The 18,864-nt window shown below is 50.0% G+C and overlaps 1 protein-coding gene across 4 annotated transcripts in view; it reads right to left on the bottom strand.

The window, feature by feature from the left end:
* Myo5b (myosin VB) overlaps nt 1-18,864 on the bottom strand; it is a 323,115-nt gene that overhangs the window by 60,872 nt on the left and 243,379 nt on the right. For all 4 annotated transcript variants that reach the window (XM_047526328.1, XM_047526329.1, XM_047526330.1 and 1 more), the window contains exons 18-21: nt 12,843-12,954; nt 8,987-9,198; nt 6,808-6,964; nt 5,322-5,561 (exon numbers count right to left, since the gene is read on the bottom strand). In XM_047526328.1, coding sequence (XP_047382284.1) covers nt 5,322-5,561; nt 6,808-6,964; nt 8,987-9,198; nt 12,843-12,954 — 721 coding nt within the window. The remainder of the gene's footprint in view (nt 1-5,321; nt 5,562-6,807; nt 6,965-8,986; nt 9,199-12,842; nt 12,955-18,864) is intronic.

The following is an 18,864-nucleotide window of genomic DNA, read 5'->3' on the forward strand; positions in this document are numbered from 1 at the left end:
AGGAAGGTGGGCTCTCTAAGCAGGCAGCAGCAAATAGTCATTGATCATTCTTCATTGCTGTGCTCTGCAGGAGCATCAAACAGAACAGAGACACTGGCTAAAATATCAATAGGCAAGGATGCTGGGAATCAATGATTAATTTACATCAGAAATTAAACCTCACAAAAAGCAGTGAGGAGAAGCAGAAGGCAGGCCATTGGAACCTGTACACCACCACACACACCATGGCACTGCAGGGCTGGGGTGTCAGAGGGCACAAGCAGCAGCACCCCCTGTGGATGCAGCAGGATGGGGTTCCCCCACTCTGGGAATGCCCTGGTGTAGCCTGCTCCCTATGACTGGCCTGTCAGCCTCATACTGAGGGGCAAGGTGGTGTCTATTTAGGAAGACTGTCCCTGTCTACACTGCCCTCCTGGGGGTTCAATGAAGGCTGAGAGTCTCTGCACAGGAGGGAAGGCATGCTGGACTAGCCCCGCCTGACCTCTCTGCTCTGGGCTGGAAATGAGGCTCGCCCCACTATCTCCTCCAGGTGGCATGGCCCGGGTCAGATCACCAAGGGTGGTGGGGAGGACTGGGTTAGGATCCCTTGGTGAAGCTGGCTGGGCATGGACAGAGGCGTGTATGTGGAGGTGGCAGGGGGGCACAGGCACGTTCTCTATTGCCGTGGACCTCGGCACCCGGATGCCACACGGACAGCCTCTGGGAGGCCCAGGTCTCCCAATCCCAACACTGCTCGACACCAGGCCCAGAGATGTCGGGTGGTAACAAGCCGAGGCTGGACAGACCGCATCTAGAGCCCAGCAGTCCTTGCTCCACGGTGCGTGTGCGCCCCAGCTTCTTCACATGTAAATGGATGCGAACCCACTGTGGAGGGCTGTCGCTAAGACAGGGATAAAGTGCGTACCCCGGCGCCGGGCTAACATCGACACACGCCAGCATCATCAATGGACGGGTTCTACAGGGAGCCCCTCGAGAGTCGCTTGGAAGGCTCCCTGGTGAGCGTGGGGGAGTCCCCACAGCAGAGCCCGGGAAGCTCATCTCACTCACTGCATCTGAACACAGTCCCCGAGGGTCTCCAGGCTGTGTGCCTTGTGTTATGGATGTCTGGTTTCTGAAGGGAGCCCCAGGAGGGCTTGGCTTCCTGTTCATCCTCAAGCCTGCAGGGGTCGTGGTTGTGCACCCAGCCCAGCACAGAATGTGGCATGGGGAATGCCCCCCACTCATGGGCCCCCCAAAGCCCTCCTTGAGATGGCAGGCTAAGTTGGCCAGAGCTGCTCTCGTCAGTGTCACATGGAGACCCAGCCCTGTCCTGCACCCGGGAAGGCCTGTGCTCACATCAGGGGGCAGACCCCAGTCCTCCTCGGACTCCTGAGACATCCCAAGAGGATGCTCGCTCTGCTTCCACCCCTGAAGCACAACAGGCAAAATCAGGCAAGATCTTGAAACGTCTCCCCAGTGTGAAGGGCAAGTCATCTGCTTGTGCCTCCAACCAGTGATGGCAGATCTCTCCTGCCTGAGCAGACTGTGTAACTGAAGAAAGCACCACCTCCAAGGGGATGGAACGGCTTCCCCTGTGGGTGGGTGTAGCCCCAGGGATGCACAGCCTGGAACACAGGAGGCCAATTTCCTCCAGATGGCACAGTTACAGGCAGCTCATGGTCAGGTAAACAGCCGGCAACTGAATGTCAGCCCCACTTGACACCAGGCATGCTTGTTCAGCGTACGACCTACAGAATTATACAGAGTAGTTCCCAATTAATGCTCATTGACTCAGGTTGGTGGTGGGGAGGCGGGAAAATTACTGCAGGACAGTCTGCACAGTGGAAAGCAGCATGTCCCACATACAACAGCTACCACTGGTGGACGCTTACTTCAGGCTCGGCACTGTACTGTGCTCAAATGTACAACTCGTTCAAGCTTCACAAAGTCCTACTTGGTATGGATTACTAATATCACCTCCCTACTTCACAGTTGAGAAAACAGGCACAGAAAAGCCATAAAGCTGTAATTTATGACATATTTTTCCAAGGGTATATTGATCCTCTTAAGAACCACACAATATTAACTAATGTAGTAACTCAGTGCCTATTAAGTACACTGACTCAGGTTGGTTCAAAGGCTACTGACAATCTGTAGATTTGCATTTTTTCATGTAAAATGCATTTAAGTATCACCTTATATTCATAAGGGTATAAGAAACTTGACTCTCATTAAAAAAAATCCTAAGTTTAACTGATCAAGTTCCTCTGCATGTGTGCCGGTGTAAATTCAGGCTGTCAGAGAACAGAGTTCATAGTCTCCATCATTTTGGCTGAATAGTGTCACCAGGGACGCTAAGAAACGGTCCCAGGGAATGTCACTATTTATTGCTGAAGGCTATCTATGAAGACCACAGGAAAGTGTCTCAGAACCATGGACAGCTCTGACCCCCTAAACCATCTTTCAGAGTCCCTCAAGAGACCCTCTGTTTCTTGTTTGGGAACTTGGTGTTATATCCATCTCCCTCTCCAGGTGGGTCGCAGTCTTAGGACACGCATTTGGGATGCTGCCTTGGCCTGGTTCTCTCTTTCCAGTTCCTCCCTTGTGGATTCTTGGCAGGGGTTGGGGTCCCTGTTGTGGGACTGCCCCTGTTGAGCTGGGCCTTTGTCCTCTTCCCATACTACTCTGACAAGGACCTTGGGACACCTATGCCTCTGTCCTCCCTGACACGTGCATGTCCTCTCCTTCTGGCTTAAAAACCTTGCCTGTGTGTCAAGAGAGTAACTGCCTGAATTGTTTCCAATAATTACAGGAAGAAAAACAACTCACTAATTCCCAAAAGGTCGGCCCTATCCGCTAATAAAACCAGCAACTCTAGAGCTGGCAGTGATGAGGATGCTGCTGTCCCCTCTCACAGTGGGGGGCAGGCACCTTGGACTGGGTCATGCCCCCACCCTGCAAATTCCTGCCAGTTTTAAGGACAATGTTATCATATGAGCATGAACCCAAACCAAGGTTAGGTCTCCTTTGGACTGTGGCATTCTCATCTCCTAAGAGTCTCACAATGGGAGAGGTCTAACCATTTGGTCAGAGGTGGCTGAGTGTACCCTGCAAGCAGCCTCCCAGTGTCAATCCCACCCAGGCTAGTTACTAGCTGTGTGATCTTGGGCTGGTTACTTATCTTCCCTGTGCCTCAATGTTCTCATCTTTGAAATGGGTATATCAACATCACTCTTCTAGAATTGTGGCAAGGATTCAGTTAGTATGTGAGAATGCCTGGCACACAGGCTACATAGGGAGAGACATGAGAAAGCAAGATCTCATCACCCCTTCTGATCACCTGCAGCACGCGGAGCACCCTGCCCAGGGTGGCTAACACCTGCCACTACTCACAGATGTTTGCCAGCAGAAAAACTTAAGCCAAAAAGCTATTTAAAAAAGAAAAAAGCCCTTTTAAAATTTTCTTCTCTTTGATGTTCAAGCACATGGATTATAAAATTTAGATTTATTTTTATCCTTTGGAGTTGACTTCATCAATCAGCAAGGTCAGCAATAGAGCCCTATCTGGAACCTGAGGGTCAGAGTGGCCAGCAGGCACACAGGGTTCCTGGCAGAGGCAGCATCAAAGCCTCCATGTCCCTCTGTCTGTGCTTTGCCTGGAAGTCAGCTGGAAACAGACTATGCCATGCCTTCTCTGGCCAGTTGTAAACAACCCTTTCGTTATCAAACATAAACAGCCACCTGGTGCTCTTTGCACTTGTGTTTTCCACGTGGCCAGTGCCAGAGACCAGACCTTCTCCTCTGATCAGGCATGACCTGGTCCAGGGCTAAAAGCTGACCAGGGTCAGGGACCAAGCATGGCCCATCCTGTACTTACGCCTTCTGCCTTGATTCCTTACTAAGTAGCCAAGTGGAATAGGCACCCTCGAGAACTCACAGCAGGCACAGCCCTGGGGCGACATCTCTTCTCAAACCTGGGACACACCACTGCCATGTGGGTGCTGCTTTGGGGCAGCTGGTTTAGGAATAAAATGGCTTTCTTATATTCCTGTCTTATTGGAGTCACAAGTACTTTTAGAAATGTCCAATGTAGGACAGGAACAATAAAACCAAGTTACCTCCAAGGCCACACCTGGTGGCTCCAACTCAGTTTCTCTTCCTTGATGCCCTACCACATTGTCCTCTCTCTCCCTCTCAGCAGCACCTGAAACCCTCCAGAGTGCTACAGGAGCCTGGGCCTGTGGTCACCTTGACACCCTGCAGGACCCAGGTGACGGTGAGCCTCTTTCCCACGCTCAGCAATGACTATCGCAGGCAAGAACCGATGGCAATGTCTGGGGTAAAAAAAAAAAAAAACTAGCACCACCCTCATTATGGCTGTGAGTGGCATCCAGGCTCTAATACCTCCCAGTTCTGTGGCCTGGTCCACAATTTCCTCACCTATGAAATGACCTCAAGTGAAGTGAGGATCCAGTGAGGGAACATGGAGCAAAGGCACGGCTTGGCACACGGTGGTGCCCAGGACGTCACAATGGGGATCCAAGCTGTTGGCCCCAACACGAGGAGATTCCTTCCCTAATGCAGCATTCCACCTGTGCAAAGCAGTCTCCCGTCCACCTGACACAATCAGGTGCCTGAGAGGAAGGAGGATCAGCCACTTGGGCCACCCAAGAGTGGATGTAGGGGTGTGCACACACACGTGCAAGCCTCAGCGTTCCAACCTGGATTCCACCCAGGTGTGTCTGCCCCCACAAGAGATGTGTCCTGTGTTTGCCTTGAATTCCTCTTAGTACCACACCCAGCAACCTGCCCCACAGGCTTACTAATAACTGTCTGGTAGATGTGGGAAAGTGGCTTAAGCTTCCCTTAAACAGAGGATGACACTGAAGCCTCCTGATAGCAGTGACCATTTCCTGAGCTGGGAGGACTCCAGGGGAGAATCTGGCTTGTGGCCTTTGCAGTTTCTAGAGGCTCCTGCCTTCCTTGCTCAGGGTCCTCCGTTGCTCCACCACACACTTCCTCCCCTGGATCTCACCATCCAGCCTCCCTCTGTGAGGACCCTTGTGTTCCCAGCAGGCCACCTGATCATTTCCATCTCTCAAGATCCTGAAGTCATGCACATGCCAGAAGCCCCTTCTGCCCATGAGGTAACATTCACAGATCCCAGGGATTCGGGCGTGTGCATCTTTGGGAGGCTGTTGCTCTGCCTGCCGTGTAACTGGGTGGGGACATACCTCAGTGCTCCTTCAGGTCTGTTTCTGAGGAAGCCATGGGTCTCTCTCAAATATGCCCTTGGTGTCCCACCAGTCCTAGCACCTGGGTAGGGAGCTCCTCACACTGACCTGGTCATCAATCTTCCGCTGCAGCTGGACCACCTTGTTCTCCATGCCCACGTTGAGGCGTTTCAGGTGCTCTGCTGAGCGGGCCTCAATCTTGAGGGCCTTCAGTTCCTGCTTGGCCTTGAACCTCCGGAAGGCACACTGGATGACAATGGCTGCAGCCCTCAGTTGCTGGAAATGCCTGCGTGCCATCCATCCCCGGGCGTGCTTCTGGATGATGGTAGCCTTGTGCTCCATGAGGACCTGGAGGGGGTTGGCAGGAACACACACATGCTGTGGGTTTGCACCCCAGGACGGGAGCAAGGGAAGCTCATTGAACCACCTGGAGGCAAGATGAGGCCGAGGGGACAGGCCCCTGATGTCGAAGGTAGTGATGACTGCTTTATGAATGAGGTTTAGCAAGGTTCTGCAGCCCATGTACCCGCAGGGAATCAGCTGTCAGACTCTTGTTTTAGCTTTATTGTGCTTTTTGTCTCCCTGGCTAGGGAACCACGGTCTAAACACCTCACAGTTGTGGGGGCTTAATGATTAGCCTTATTGATCTCTCCCCATTTGACAGATGCAGATCCCATCCTGGTGCACAGGAGCTGGAAGATGAACTGACAGTCCAATGAGTGCTCTCAATGGATTAGTGGCCTATAATTCCCTTAGTTTTTCTATTAAGTTACAAGCCACTCAGAAAAAGAAAGCATCAATACCCTAAAATACTCTAAAATAAATGTGGAATGAGTACATAAGCCAACACGTTGAGAGTAACATGCCCAACGCCACAGCTGTAAGACACCCAATATTTGCTCTTTGCACATGCTGCCCTCTGCTGGTTGCCTCCAAAATGTCACCTGCCCCTATCAGTGGCATCACGTAACACCAATCATTCAAGTTCATGGAACCGTTTCCCGTTGGCCTGGGACTATTAGCCAACCATCACATGATCATGCCTGACCGTGCTTGTTCCGTCACTGATTCAGTTTTAGGTTTATCGTTTAGAGAAACCACACCTCTGCACACATCTCAGGTACCTCCTTCCAACTCCTCTTTCACATTAGCATAGTGCTTCAGCTGCACGGTTTCCTAGCTGAAGGAGCATGTGCTGACTGAGAGCTACCTAACCAAGGATTTCAGCCCTGCAGGGAGGAGGCAATGGCCCTCCCCTGGCCTCACCTCCCCAGGGTTCAGGCTCCTAATCTAGGAAGGCAAGACCTGCAGGAGCCTAGTAGCACCTCAGCCCGAGGTGACCACCAAGCCCTACTGCTGGCTCACAGGTGCCCTCAGGCATGTGACTGAGCTTCCATGGGTAGCTGAGGTGTCAAAGGGGAACAACAAAACACACCCTTCTTTGTGAGACTTTGGGGAGGATCTGGTAAGAGCAGAAAGGTGATTTGGAAAAAAGTCGTGAGTAGCTAACAAATGTTCACGTAGGCGACAATTTACTTGCCGCTGCTGGAGTTGAGACTCCTGAGCCGACAAGTCCCTCAGGGCAGCCACTTACCTGGCGGTAGATTCTGCGCACGGACATGGCCCTCGCGAAGGCCTGAATGACGACGGCAGCCCTGCGCACCCTCTGGTAGGCCAGACGGGCCCTCCGCATGCGGAACTGCTTCTGCAGCACCACAGCTGCCCGCGTCCTTCGCAGGTGCGCAGCCAGCCTGCGGACAGGAAGGGGTGTGAGGGAGGGAGCCCCGGCCAGCTAGCACAGAGGCCCCTGAGGTTCCACCACGGGCCTCCTGGGATGGCTCTCATCGTCTTTCCCAAGCAAAGCCATGCCTTGGGCGCTGGATCCACAGGCTCAGAACTGTGGAGTTCCCTCTCTTCTTGGGGCCCCCACAAGAATTCCCACCAGCATCGGCCTTGGTCTGAGTCGGACCCACTCTGCAATCCTTACCTGACTGCTCCCTGCACCTGGGCAGTCCTCCGCACACATCTTTGGTGCTCCCCATCCTTCATGGCTTTACACTGCTGCCTGGGCCTCTCCAGGCTCAGAGAAGCCCGGGCTGTGTCTCAATCATTCTGTACCCCTGGATCTAGCTCAGGGCCCCAAAGAGCAAGCAGTAAGCAAAAATCTGCTGAATGGCTGACTCTCCTCAGGCCCCACCTGCCCTCCCCATTTTCTCATCTCCCTAGACCCTCTGCCCTGGACGCCCTGTGAGCATCTCTCCTTCCTTTCATGCCTGCCTTTCCCATCTCACTTCCCAAATCAAACAGCCAGGTTGATGCTTCCCACCCTTAAGAGTCTTATTCTGTTTCAGGCTCACAGCAAGTACTCAGCTAGAGATCCAGGATGCCAAAAGCTGGAGAGGACCTTAGAAATCATTGAGCACAACCCCAGAAGAGGAGTGACCCATCCAGACCAGGTGCCACCTACGTGCTGATAGCCACAATTCCCTAGTCCAGTTCCCTGTGCGTACTTTGCTCATACATGGGTCCTCGGATTACAAGCTCTCTGCAGGGAGAATTCAGGTCAGCTGTTATGTCCTCACCATCAGGGAGCCTAGGACAGAGTCCAGCGTACACAGGCACTGGGTGCTTTGACTAGCTGGTGCAGATGGTGGACAATTACTTAGCATTGATCTACTATCCTCCTATCTCTACAGCTTTTGCTCTGGAGGCTCCTCACAACAGTTTGGAGAGGATTACTGGCATTTGCTATCCCTGGTCGTGCTTGGAAAAAGCAGCTTATGGTGGCACATGAAGGCTGAAGCACACAAGCAAGGAGGAGAATCCATCTTCGTAGCACAGAGGCCTGCTCTGGGCTTAGAACCCAGGTAGGCACTCCTGCACACGTGCTCCCTCATCTCCAGCAGAGGTGGCGGAGCAGCCGTTTGAAACTCTGACTCTCAAACCCAAGACTTCATGGCGATTACTGTCACTTCTCCAAGAAAATTCCTATTTGGAGAAAGTGCTGGCTGTGAACCAGGAGTGGATCCTCCTGTGTGAAGGCCTGGGGTATCCCACTAGATAGAGGCTGTGGCCCCTGCTCCTAGGACGCATCTCACAGGAAGCCATGGCCCCCATGCCTGCCAGAGCGGAGATGGCTCCTCTGCTCCAATGCTTCATCAGCCCAGGGACAGCAGAAGGGAGTGGCGAAAGCAGTTTCCACTGTGTGGTATCGGGCTGGCACAGATTTTGGGCAGAAGAGCCCGACTGGCACCTTAGCTCTACCGAGAGGCGGTTGTGGTTGGACAAGCCAAACCCTGTCTGTACTGGCTCAGTGCAGTGGCTCATAAAAGGGCCTCCAGCACCTTCCCAGACTAACTACCCAACTCCAAGGGACTCCAAGATTCCCGGTACACATAATGAGGTTATGTGCAGTGAATTGTGACAGAAAGGCTACAAAGACTACATTCTAGATTTAGGATTTTCTTTTTTCTTTCTTTCTTTACTGTGGGGTTTAGGCAAAGAGAAAATGATTGATTTGTACCAAAACTAGATTCTAGATTAGTGTTGGTGGGAGGGGGCAGTTGGGGAGCATCTGACCTGGGAACGAGACCAACTTCTTGGGGTGAGAAGGTCACGAGAGGGATGCTCTCCCACTGGGAGAGAGCCAAGGAATAGACAGGGCTCAATGGGACCCGCTTCAATTAAGGGCAAAAAGAGGTCAACTTGCTGAGAGGCAGTTGCCTTCTTCCCTGCTACCCTCTGCTGCCCCAGAAATGCCTGGGCTTGCTCACCTGCGGGCCAGGTGTCCTCGGCAGTACCGCTGCAGGGTTAAGGTGGCCCTCTTCAGCCGGCGGTACTTCACCTTCTGCAGCCAGCCACGGACGGTTTTCTGGATCATGATGGTGGCTGCTCGGAACTTGTCAGCCCGCAGTTTCTCCAGGTAGGCCACTTGGCCTGCCCGGAAGAAGATCTTAGTGCGGCCAAACTGGAACTTGTCAGGATCCTTCATGGGGACAGGAGGAGAGCTGTTGGTCACCAGGGAGCAGCGTGGCAGCCTGCTCCACACCACCCAGTTCTTCCCAGGCAGAAACCCTACTAGTTCTCAAGTGGCTCTCTGCTGTGGGTACACACACTCAGCACTCATTCAACACACACAGGGTCGCAGTACAGGACAGGCACTGGGTAAGTCATCCAAGATGGGCCGTACAGATGCCTGACCTGGAGGAACAGACACCGTGACGAGGGAAGACAGAGGGCAACAAGCCACACTCTGCTTCCAGGCATCGATGAGGATTAGGGAGTAAGTTCAACTGGAGGTGTTTATAGAAAGGATGCCAAAGGTAGGCCCCTCTGGAGGTGCTATTTGAGCAAAGACCTGAATGGACTCAAGGGGGCAGCCATAGGGAAGTAGGGGGACAGAGCTCTCCAGAAGAGTGGAGTAAAGACTAACACTCTGTGCCGGCAACAAGTCATGCATATTTGAGGAATGAGAGCTCGGACAGCCAAGTGTGGGCAACTGAAGGTGGGCCAGTGGGAGGAACCAGTCACAAAAGGCCTGTTACATGTGGTACAAAATTGGGATGGGAGCCATGTGCTGGGGATTCTAGCAAGACACTGGCCTGATCTGGGCAACCTTTTAAAATGATCTCTAAATGGCTGTAACTGTACACAGAATTACAGTGTAAATAATCACCAAATAAAACTGTTTTTAATGTATAATGACTATCATAATTATGTCTATTAGGTTAAAATTAGTTGCCCTTGGCTGCATTCATCCCAGTGGATAAGGAGAGATGACCAAGCCTGCGATACAACACCAGGAGAGTTAACCCATGGAGACCTGGAGCTCTGCAAATCAACTGCCATCCACGTGCTCGCTGGCACGAAGCCCATGGTAATGTGAAGGAATGAGTCGAAGTCTGAGGAGAACACACGAGAATGCGCTTCATGCAAATGGCTCTGAAGGAATCCTGAGCCCTTGTTCTTCATGGGCTAAGCCCTATGCGAATGGGTTCCACACTGGGAAGGCTGCATTCCTTAGACTGTGCCCGAGATGGGGCCCTAGTTCTGGTAGAGGTGTCACTGGTGTGTCTTCTCCATGGGCCTGGCTGCAGGGAAGCTGGGTGCAGGGCTGGGGGTCTGGACTGGTTCTCATACCTATGTCTGCTTCAGGTCACACCTGCAGTGGGCCCGCAGCTCATGCTGAGGCCCAGGGCTGGATGGGATGGGCCAGGAAGCTTCCAGGCAGCAGAGGCTGTGCTTTGATTGCTGCCCCATTTGGGGAGGGGCCTGCTTAGCAAAGGGGGTCAGGATCAGGGACAAGCCTATCTACTTGGTTTCTACAGAGTAAGAGCATGGGATGTCATTGAACTCCAGAAAACAGAGCATGTATGCTTCATTTGTTATTCTAGAAATAAAAAGGGATGATTTGACCTTTACCAATAGGACATCTAAAGGATCCCACCTGCTCCATCCAGTCACCCAGAAGCCCGATCTACATGATCTTCTTTCCCCATTTGTCTCTAACACACCCAGCCCAGATCCAGTGTCTCTAACCCCCAGAACTTACTATTCGTTTGCATATTATTTGACCAATTATCTTGTCAGAACTTTTAAGACTCAGACTGAGGGAGCTGAAAGCAACCTTAGCAACCTGTCCCAAGCCCTCCTGTTGCTTCATAGATGACAAAGCTGCACCTTCCTCACAAGGTGAGCCATTACTGCAGGTTTCTCATCATGATGGGCTCATCTAGCTAGTCCCTGCACAGCCACCAGCCTCAACTCATAGTGACAACTCCTGTGACAACCAGGAACCCTGGTAGAAATGGCTACAGTAAGAGCCTTGCCATTTTCACGTGGTTTTGTGAAACGACAAACCTTCAATTGCAACATGAGGGGATAAAGGCATAAAGCAAGACAGGCATCGAGCACTACTGGCTCATAGACGATGGAGTAGCTAACTCCCCCTGGGGTCAGGAATGGGATTCTCAGACCAGGAAGTATCTTGGAACTCAGTTTGGAAGAAGACTTGGGCAGGCAGATAACAGAAGGAAAAAGCATTTCAGGCAGAGAAAACAGCATGTATTCAGTAACTTTTCTTTAGGCAAATCCCTTGTTTGTATGTTCATTCCACAAATGTTTGGTGGGTTTCTGTGTCAGACCCAATGACATAGGCGGTAAATGTCAGTGCAAAGACAGTCCCCTGAAGGGAAGGATGCATGCACCTGAAACATGGGACAGGAGGCCATGGGCCCCAAGAGTGACATCAAGTGCTGCAGACAAGTGCTGGGTCTGGGAAAGCAGGGTCAGCCATGAAGCCGAGCAAGAGAAGTGGGTGGGCTACTCCTCATCCATGAAGAGACAACTGTGCCCAGCAAGGCCCAGTGGTCTAAGTGCACTGAGGGGGCAGGCCCCAGGCAGTGGCACTTGGTCCCACTAGCAGGAGGGGAGCATGGGTGTGTCCCTTTGCGTGGGACTCTCATCTTCTGCTCGTAATCTTGAAGAAATCCAGGAAAGAGAGGGACGGAGTAGAACTATCATCTGGACAAAAGAGAAGGCAGCCACATGGAAGAGGGAGTCTTGGTGCACACCAAGAGGCCAGCTCTGGTACCAATAAGACTCCCGCCACTCCAAGTTAACTCAGATCAGCTGACCTGGAACACAGATTGTTCTCACCCATGAAAAGAGAGATGTTCAAACGTGAACACTGCAAATGAGCAACAGCAGAAACTGCAGCTAACCATAATCTGACCAATCACCCACAACCCTCAATTATCCAGGCAAAAAATAAAGGATGGGGTAGCAAAGGTGGAGAGTACATGGGCTCTATCCTTTTTAAAATTCTGCCTTAAACCCTTATTTCTTTAGTATAGTATTCTACACTGTCTGTTCAAAGCTATAAACTTGAGTAGCTAAAATGTTAAGATGAGTTAATTTATGAAATAAAACATGGCCTTAATGCCTGATCATATGGCCATGAACTATCCTGTGTGAGATTTTCCTACCAAAATACTTGAAATTTTTTTAAATTTTGAGGTAACTATTTTTATCACCAGTTTGAAGATTGATATGATTTAACACGGTAACAAGACATTCTTGTACTCTTCTATAATCCCTGAATTCTCTTGATCTATTGAAATGTTTAAGAATTTTCCCCTCTTAACTATTTCATAGTTCTCCAGTCTCAACTGTCAGGTGGGATTTCCAGTTGTTTCCAATGAAACAAAATCCATTACCTTATTCGTTAACAAGTATCCGAGTACAACCTGGGACTGGCTTTCCAATGACTAAAAAGCAGCTCAGCTCTTTTTCCCTCTGCTGACCAGGGTTGTGCCTAGGCTCCAGATCTGAGACCCCACCAGGTGGACAAGAGGCCAGTTGGAGGAGCCAGAGATCCTGGGCCAGGGAGAGTCTCCTTGCACCCCTCAATGAGCTGTACGAACAACTCCATTTTCCTGAGTGCTGAGATATGAAATGTCAGCAGATCCTCTAGGGTCGTGAAGGGGCTGTTTTTTCCCAGTACGGATGCAGGAAAATGCGGTAAACATCTCAAACAGTTTCAGTAAGGATGAAGGTGAAAGCCGCAGGTAGCCCCCACCCTCCATTCTCAGGGCCTCCTGGTCACACCCCCTCTGGAGCCAGGCTCACCTTGATGAGGCTCTCTAGGACAGACTTGCAGATGGCCTTCTTGTCTGTGTTGGCAAGTTCCCGCTTCTTCACCAGCACTCGGTACCGGTTGAAGAAGTCGTGGTAGGTCCACCTGGATGGAGCAAAGGTTTATCAGGTGACACGTCCTTGCCTCTGGGCCACACATGGACTGTGGGTGATCTCACATGGCATCCCATGAGATCAATGCTATGCACCAAATTATTCTCAGGGATTTGAGGATTTCAGTGTGCTGTGTGACTTTTGGAGTTGGGGCTGGATCACTAGGGGGTTAAACAGTGAGTTTGGTTATATGTAACTATAAATGCACTAATACATTAAAGGGGAGGGGGTCTGGGAAGCACTATACTGGAGGACTTAGCAGGGTCTCCACTGAAGCATGCAGAGCTCCCTCACTTACACCTGCCACTGAAGGTACATGGACACAGCTCCCCGTGGTGCTGGGGATTGAACTCAGGGTCTTGTGCTTGCAAGGTGAGCACTCTACCAACTGAACTATCTCCCCAGCCCACAGCTTTACTTTTAAAGGTTGGCTTTCTTGTTATAGGATGGACACTGATTATAAACACTTTTTAATGGGGAGAAGTATACGTCAGCAAATAAGCACCCATATCCTAATCCCTAGGGGTAAAGTTGTTCAAATTTGATCAAGTTTAGAGGAACCATTTTTCTCCCCAAAGTAGATTTTGGCTCCAATTCCTTTTTATCTCCTTATCAGAGCATCACAGGCCCTTATAAAGACAGCACCCAGCATGACACACAAGCGGAGAGACCTATAACCCACTATTCACGCAAGGAAGTGCTGTTGGGTGTTCTGGCAGTCTTTAAGGGGACCTTAAATTCATTCTTTGAATTGATGAGATTTCTGTGTAAACAAATGCAGACCTCGCTATTTCCCAAGCAGGGCTGACTTGCTCACAAGAGCAGCCAGGGATCACATGCAGGTCCCTACGCTCAATTCCAAACTGTCTTCAGAGATGCTCACACCTTGCCACTGCACACTGAATCAGCACGATCCTGCCTCAAAGGACAGAGTTTCAGTCTACATCCCTCCAAGGTCACCACAGTGCACCCCCACCTTCCTGCATCCTTGGCCTACGCAGGTGCACACCAGCCCTGGTGCTCCTCTTCAGAGGCATCCAGAAAACTAACCTAACATGCACCTCCTTTGGGAGCTATCAGGTGCTGTGCTGTTCCACCACTGGTGGCCTTGCTGAGGGATCAGCCCGGCTCAGGTCAGCACACTCACACCAAGATGTGAGTGGACTTTCCCCCTCACCTGGGGCTCTTGGAGGGACCTTTGGAGACCCTCTAGAGAAACACATGCTGCTGAGTATCAGGACCCATGGCAGGGGGCTCCCTGGGAACTCTTCTCCTTCAATGCCAGGATCTCAAGACAGTCTGGGCCTCAGGCTGCCTGGGATGCAAAGGAAAATGAAGCCCAAGCTCCTTGCTCTTCCCCCTTTGCCTTGCTCCTATTCCTTCATGACTACTATTCTTGGTTTGGTGGAAGATTGCTAACATAGCCACGGGTCTCCGTGAAGAGTAAGAGAAAATAAAATGACATTTTCCTGTATCTTTTTTCCCCTCTGTGTAGTACGGTTGGTTGAAGATTGCTCTTTACTTTCAATAAATTTTTTATGAGCTAGTGCTCACCATGAAATTTAGCCTTTTTAAAGTATACAATACAGTACATTTTAGTATACTTGCAGCATAGTGCAACCATCCTCACTATTGAATTCCAGAACATTTTCACAACCCCAAAGCAAATCCCATAGCCCTGGGACAACCCTGGCAACCACTCATCTACTTTGTCTCTACGCCCCTTAGCTTTCAACTGCTTCTGTCACAAATATCAGGCATTGGGATTGAGTGAAGCATTGGGCTCAGAGCTCCTAGGTCTTTCAAAGGTGGGCTCGCTGTCTGTGTAGACTCCCTTCAGAAAGCGGGGTAGAGAGCACTTAGAGCTCCCAGGGCCTGTCTTGTGGCCAAGAAAATGTTCCTCTTGCCCTTTAAACGTCACTCACTGAGCAGAAATTTGCTCACTTTTAACTCGTGGAGTGATTGTGAGCCAAACCCACCAAGTCACTGTGGCCAACTCTAACACACACGTTTATTAATGGAAACATTTAAGATTATTGACTAGATAAATGCTGCTTCAAGTATTTCGATCATGTGTTAAGTGTCATGAAAACTCACAAGTCCTGATTCTTCAATGATTCACTCCAGGGACCTGTGAATCAGAGATCCAGGGTTGACAAGCTGTGAACCAGATGTATATTTTGTTTTTTAACCATGAAAATGCTATTGAATTTTTCTTAGGCTCTGCCTGCCCCAGTCACCCTCACCCCCAGTTTTAAAAATAGACCATTCTCTGGTACTTCCACATAGGGAAAGATGGATTTGGGCGAGAATCAAAATAATGATGCACATGAGGAGCTTCACAAATCTAAGTCTCTTTGCTACCTGTCAACATCTGACTCTTGTATAATCTTTACTGGTGCAAACCTATTTTTTTTTTTTTTTTTTTGGTATCAGGGATTGAACTCAGGTGTACTTAACCACTGAGCCACATCCCTATCCCTTTTTGAGACAAGTCTCATTTAATTGCTCAGGGCCCAAGTTGCTGAGGCTGGCTTTGATCTTGTGATCCTCCTGCCTCAGCCTCCAGAGTTGCTGGGATTACAGGCATGTGCCACTGCACGGGCTGTCCCTTTACAGCTGCTGGACCCTTTCTCATGACTTTCAGAGAGCACTTCCCACATTCTGCATCAGGGTTATTTGTGTACTCACTTCTCCCTATGAGTTTGCAGTTTTGCTGGGAAATAATTAAAGCAGCATTTAGCTAGGCTAAAACCTTAAATGCTTCTAATTTGAAAATCTCTTAGTGCTGACAGATCCATAATTCAAGGAAATCATAAGTGGGGAGATGTGACTTGAAAGACGTCAGGGCTGTTTGGAATAAGCTTAGAGTACAGAAGTCTGACTCTGACCTTGGCCACAGCACGACCGCTGTCGAGCCACAGCCTGGATGCTTTCCTTCCCTTACCTGTAAAACGAAGGTGCCCGTCTCACAAAGTATCTCACTAGCAGCCAGTGAGTTCATCATGTGGAGGGTATGGAAAGCTACAAAGCTTCCAAAGACGCCAACTGCTCGTTCTTCCTGCCTTATCTTTCTTCTTGCAAACATGTTTTTGAAAAACCCTCCAAGGAGAGGGTGTGTGGGCAGAACTGATGGGAGAGGGGGCAAACTGTCCACTGAAAAGAGTACCATTTTGGGTGGGCACTCCCTTGGGAGGTACCTGAAGGGGCACGCCTCTACTGTGTCTGGGCCTAAGGCCTGTAAGAGAGTAAGTCTCCACAGGATCCACAATCAAATGTGGGTTCCCATTCTGTGGATCTTCGTGCTGCCAGAGAGAATACCTCCACAGGAAAGGCCTCCTCACCTCACAGGAAAACCCTCAAAGCAAAGCTAAAAAGGATTGTGATTCTCATTTCAAAAGTGGAACTCACTGGACTTTCTGATTAGGTGGGGACCCCTGGATTTAGTTTCGCTGTGATGGTGGGAAAGTGGGGAGACACCACTCAGAGTGTAGGCCTGCACAGGACTTTTCCATGATGAAATCTCTTCCTCTCACAGCACATTAACTTTTCCTGAGCTACTGTGGGTCCCAGGGCTTTTTGCCTTCTGTCACAGACCAGTTCACACAGGGGAGGCTTCTTTGCTAGTCTCTAGCCTTCAGTCTCCCTAGGCCAGGGTCTCAAACCTTGCAGCACCCACTGGCATGATATCTTCATATCTACTTGCCTTTTTTTTTAAAAAACTGGCCATTAAAATGGTTAGCTTCCCAAAGTTGAACCTTTTCTACCAGTTGACTGAGGAGGACACTGTTGACTTTGGGGTGGCAAGTATTCAGTATGGGGGACGGTTCCACATGGCACAAGACATACAGTGTCTTTGGACAATCATTAGTACACCCGTTCGTGAGATGTTAAAAAAAATCTCCCAAACATTTGTGAAATGTTTGCTATGGAGTGTAGCTCTAGTCCTGGAAGACTTCTAGAGAACAACCAGCCCTGACTGCCGTCTGCCACCACAGTGGGGATCCTTCTTGCTGTCCTTGTCCTCGTCAGGGGGAGGTGTCCTCTCTCCCTAATAGCTCTATCACTCAATGTCTGGGAGGTATCCTTAATCCACTCCTGTGCCTGGCTATTCTTACATTCCTTTCCAGAGTGGTAGGAGAAGAGCCCCCTCCCAAGTCTATGACAGGGTCCCAGCTGTGCCCAGTGAGTCTCAGCAACACCAGGGATGGAATTCTCCCTCAGCCCTTTCCACCCTGGATTCTAGCTCTTCTTCTGGGTGACCAGGTTGAGCATCCTCAACTTCAGTATCCTGCGTCCTCTATGAACAAAGGCTTCCTTCACCTGTTGTGCTCTCCTGACCTATTCACACAGTCACAGACGGGTGTGTATGGGAAAACTCTGGGCCAGCGACAGCCTCCAGGTTAGGCAAGTGTTGGTCAGAGCCCCGCTCTGGAAGGATGGCTCCTGCAATGAGCTCCTCGGGCTCCCGACAGTGAGCGAAGGCAAAGCTGCTTTGCCTGCCAAAGGGAACAGCAATTTGGGGTGCTGTTTTGGTTGGCTGAGCTTGTCTGGAGCCCCACACTGGATCAACCTGTGGGAACATTCTGCAGAGGAATATGCCTGCCTCAGAAGGCTCCAGAGGACCAGGGTGAACAGACAGTGTGGAACAGCCATAGTCATGGAACTTTGTACTTCTCTTTTGGGCAGCTTTCCTCTGGAGGGTAGTGGCTGGAGTAAATAAGCCCCAAAAGCCACTACTTGGTGTAAGGCTCGAAGTCACAAAACCTTGTAACATCAGGGCCCAAACAAGAATCCCTAAAGATGCCATGGTGGGCGATCCTAAGGGCCCCTTAAAAACAGTGAAGAGCTCCACCAGGGCTCCCAGGTGGGGATTAGGTGCGTCAACCTGTATCCTGGATACGCCATCATGCAAATGATGTCATTCATTGTAGGTCAAAGAGTCCTGATCACACTGATGTAGGGTGTTTCTTTCCTTCTATACTTTGCAGAAGCCCATGGGCTCCAGTAGGGGCCTTGTTCCCTGCAACAACTCAGAGGATACCAAGAGCAGTTTCAGGGGAAAGGCATTCAGACATGCTGTGAGGCCCACCAACCAGAACTGATCATCCCGCTCTGGATAGAGTTGTGGATATTCATCAAAACCACCAAGAAAACTGCACTTCTATTCTCCCCTATAAAGGAACAAACCAGCAGAGAAATAAATATACATGTAAAAGTTTTACTTTGAAAATATACCAGAGATGATCAAAAGTTTAAAAGGGACACGAGAAGCCAGAGTTGCAGAAGAGAAGGGCACCTTCTTGAAGACTTAAGAACATACATCCTCAACTGTGGGATGGTGACACTCTTCTTTCCACCTGGGAGAATTTGATCCAATCACTTAACTTTCCTTACCCATAAAGTGGAAGCAATACCACCTATCTTGCCTCCCTTAACAGTCAGTCTGATCTTTTCAGCAAATGGTTCTGGGACAACTACATCTCCATATTCAGAATGTTGAGATTGAATCCCTACCTCACATCATATACATAGATTAACTCAAAATGGATCACCTACAACTGCAAAATCCTTAGAAGAAACAGATGTAAGCTTGTTACCTTGAAATAGGCAATCATTTAACTTTAACCTAAAACACAACCAAAGGAAAAAAATCAAAAGGACTTATTCAAATTTAAGTTTTTGCTTCAAAGAACACTATCAAGGAAGCAAAAGAGGCTGAGCATGGCAGTGCATGCCTGTAATCCCAGAGGTTGAGGAGGCTGGAAGCAGGAAGATCAAGTTCAAAGCCAGCCTCAGTAACTCTGTGAGACCCTGTCTCTAAATGAAATATACAAAAGGGCTGAGGATGTGGCTCAGTGGTTAAGCACCTCTGGGTTCAATTACCAATATCCCAAAACAC

This window comes from Sciurus carolinensis, chromosome 15 (genome assembly GCF_902686445.1).
Source record: "Sciurus carolinensis chromosome 15, mSciCar1.2, whole genome shotgun sequence".
Classification (NCBI taxonomy): domain Eukaryota; kingdom Metazoa; phylum Chordata; class Mammalia; order Rodentia; family Sciuridae; genus Sciurus; species Sciurus carolinensis.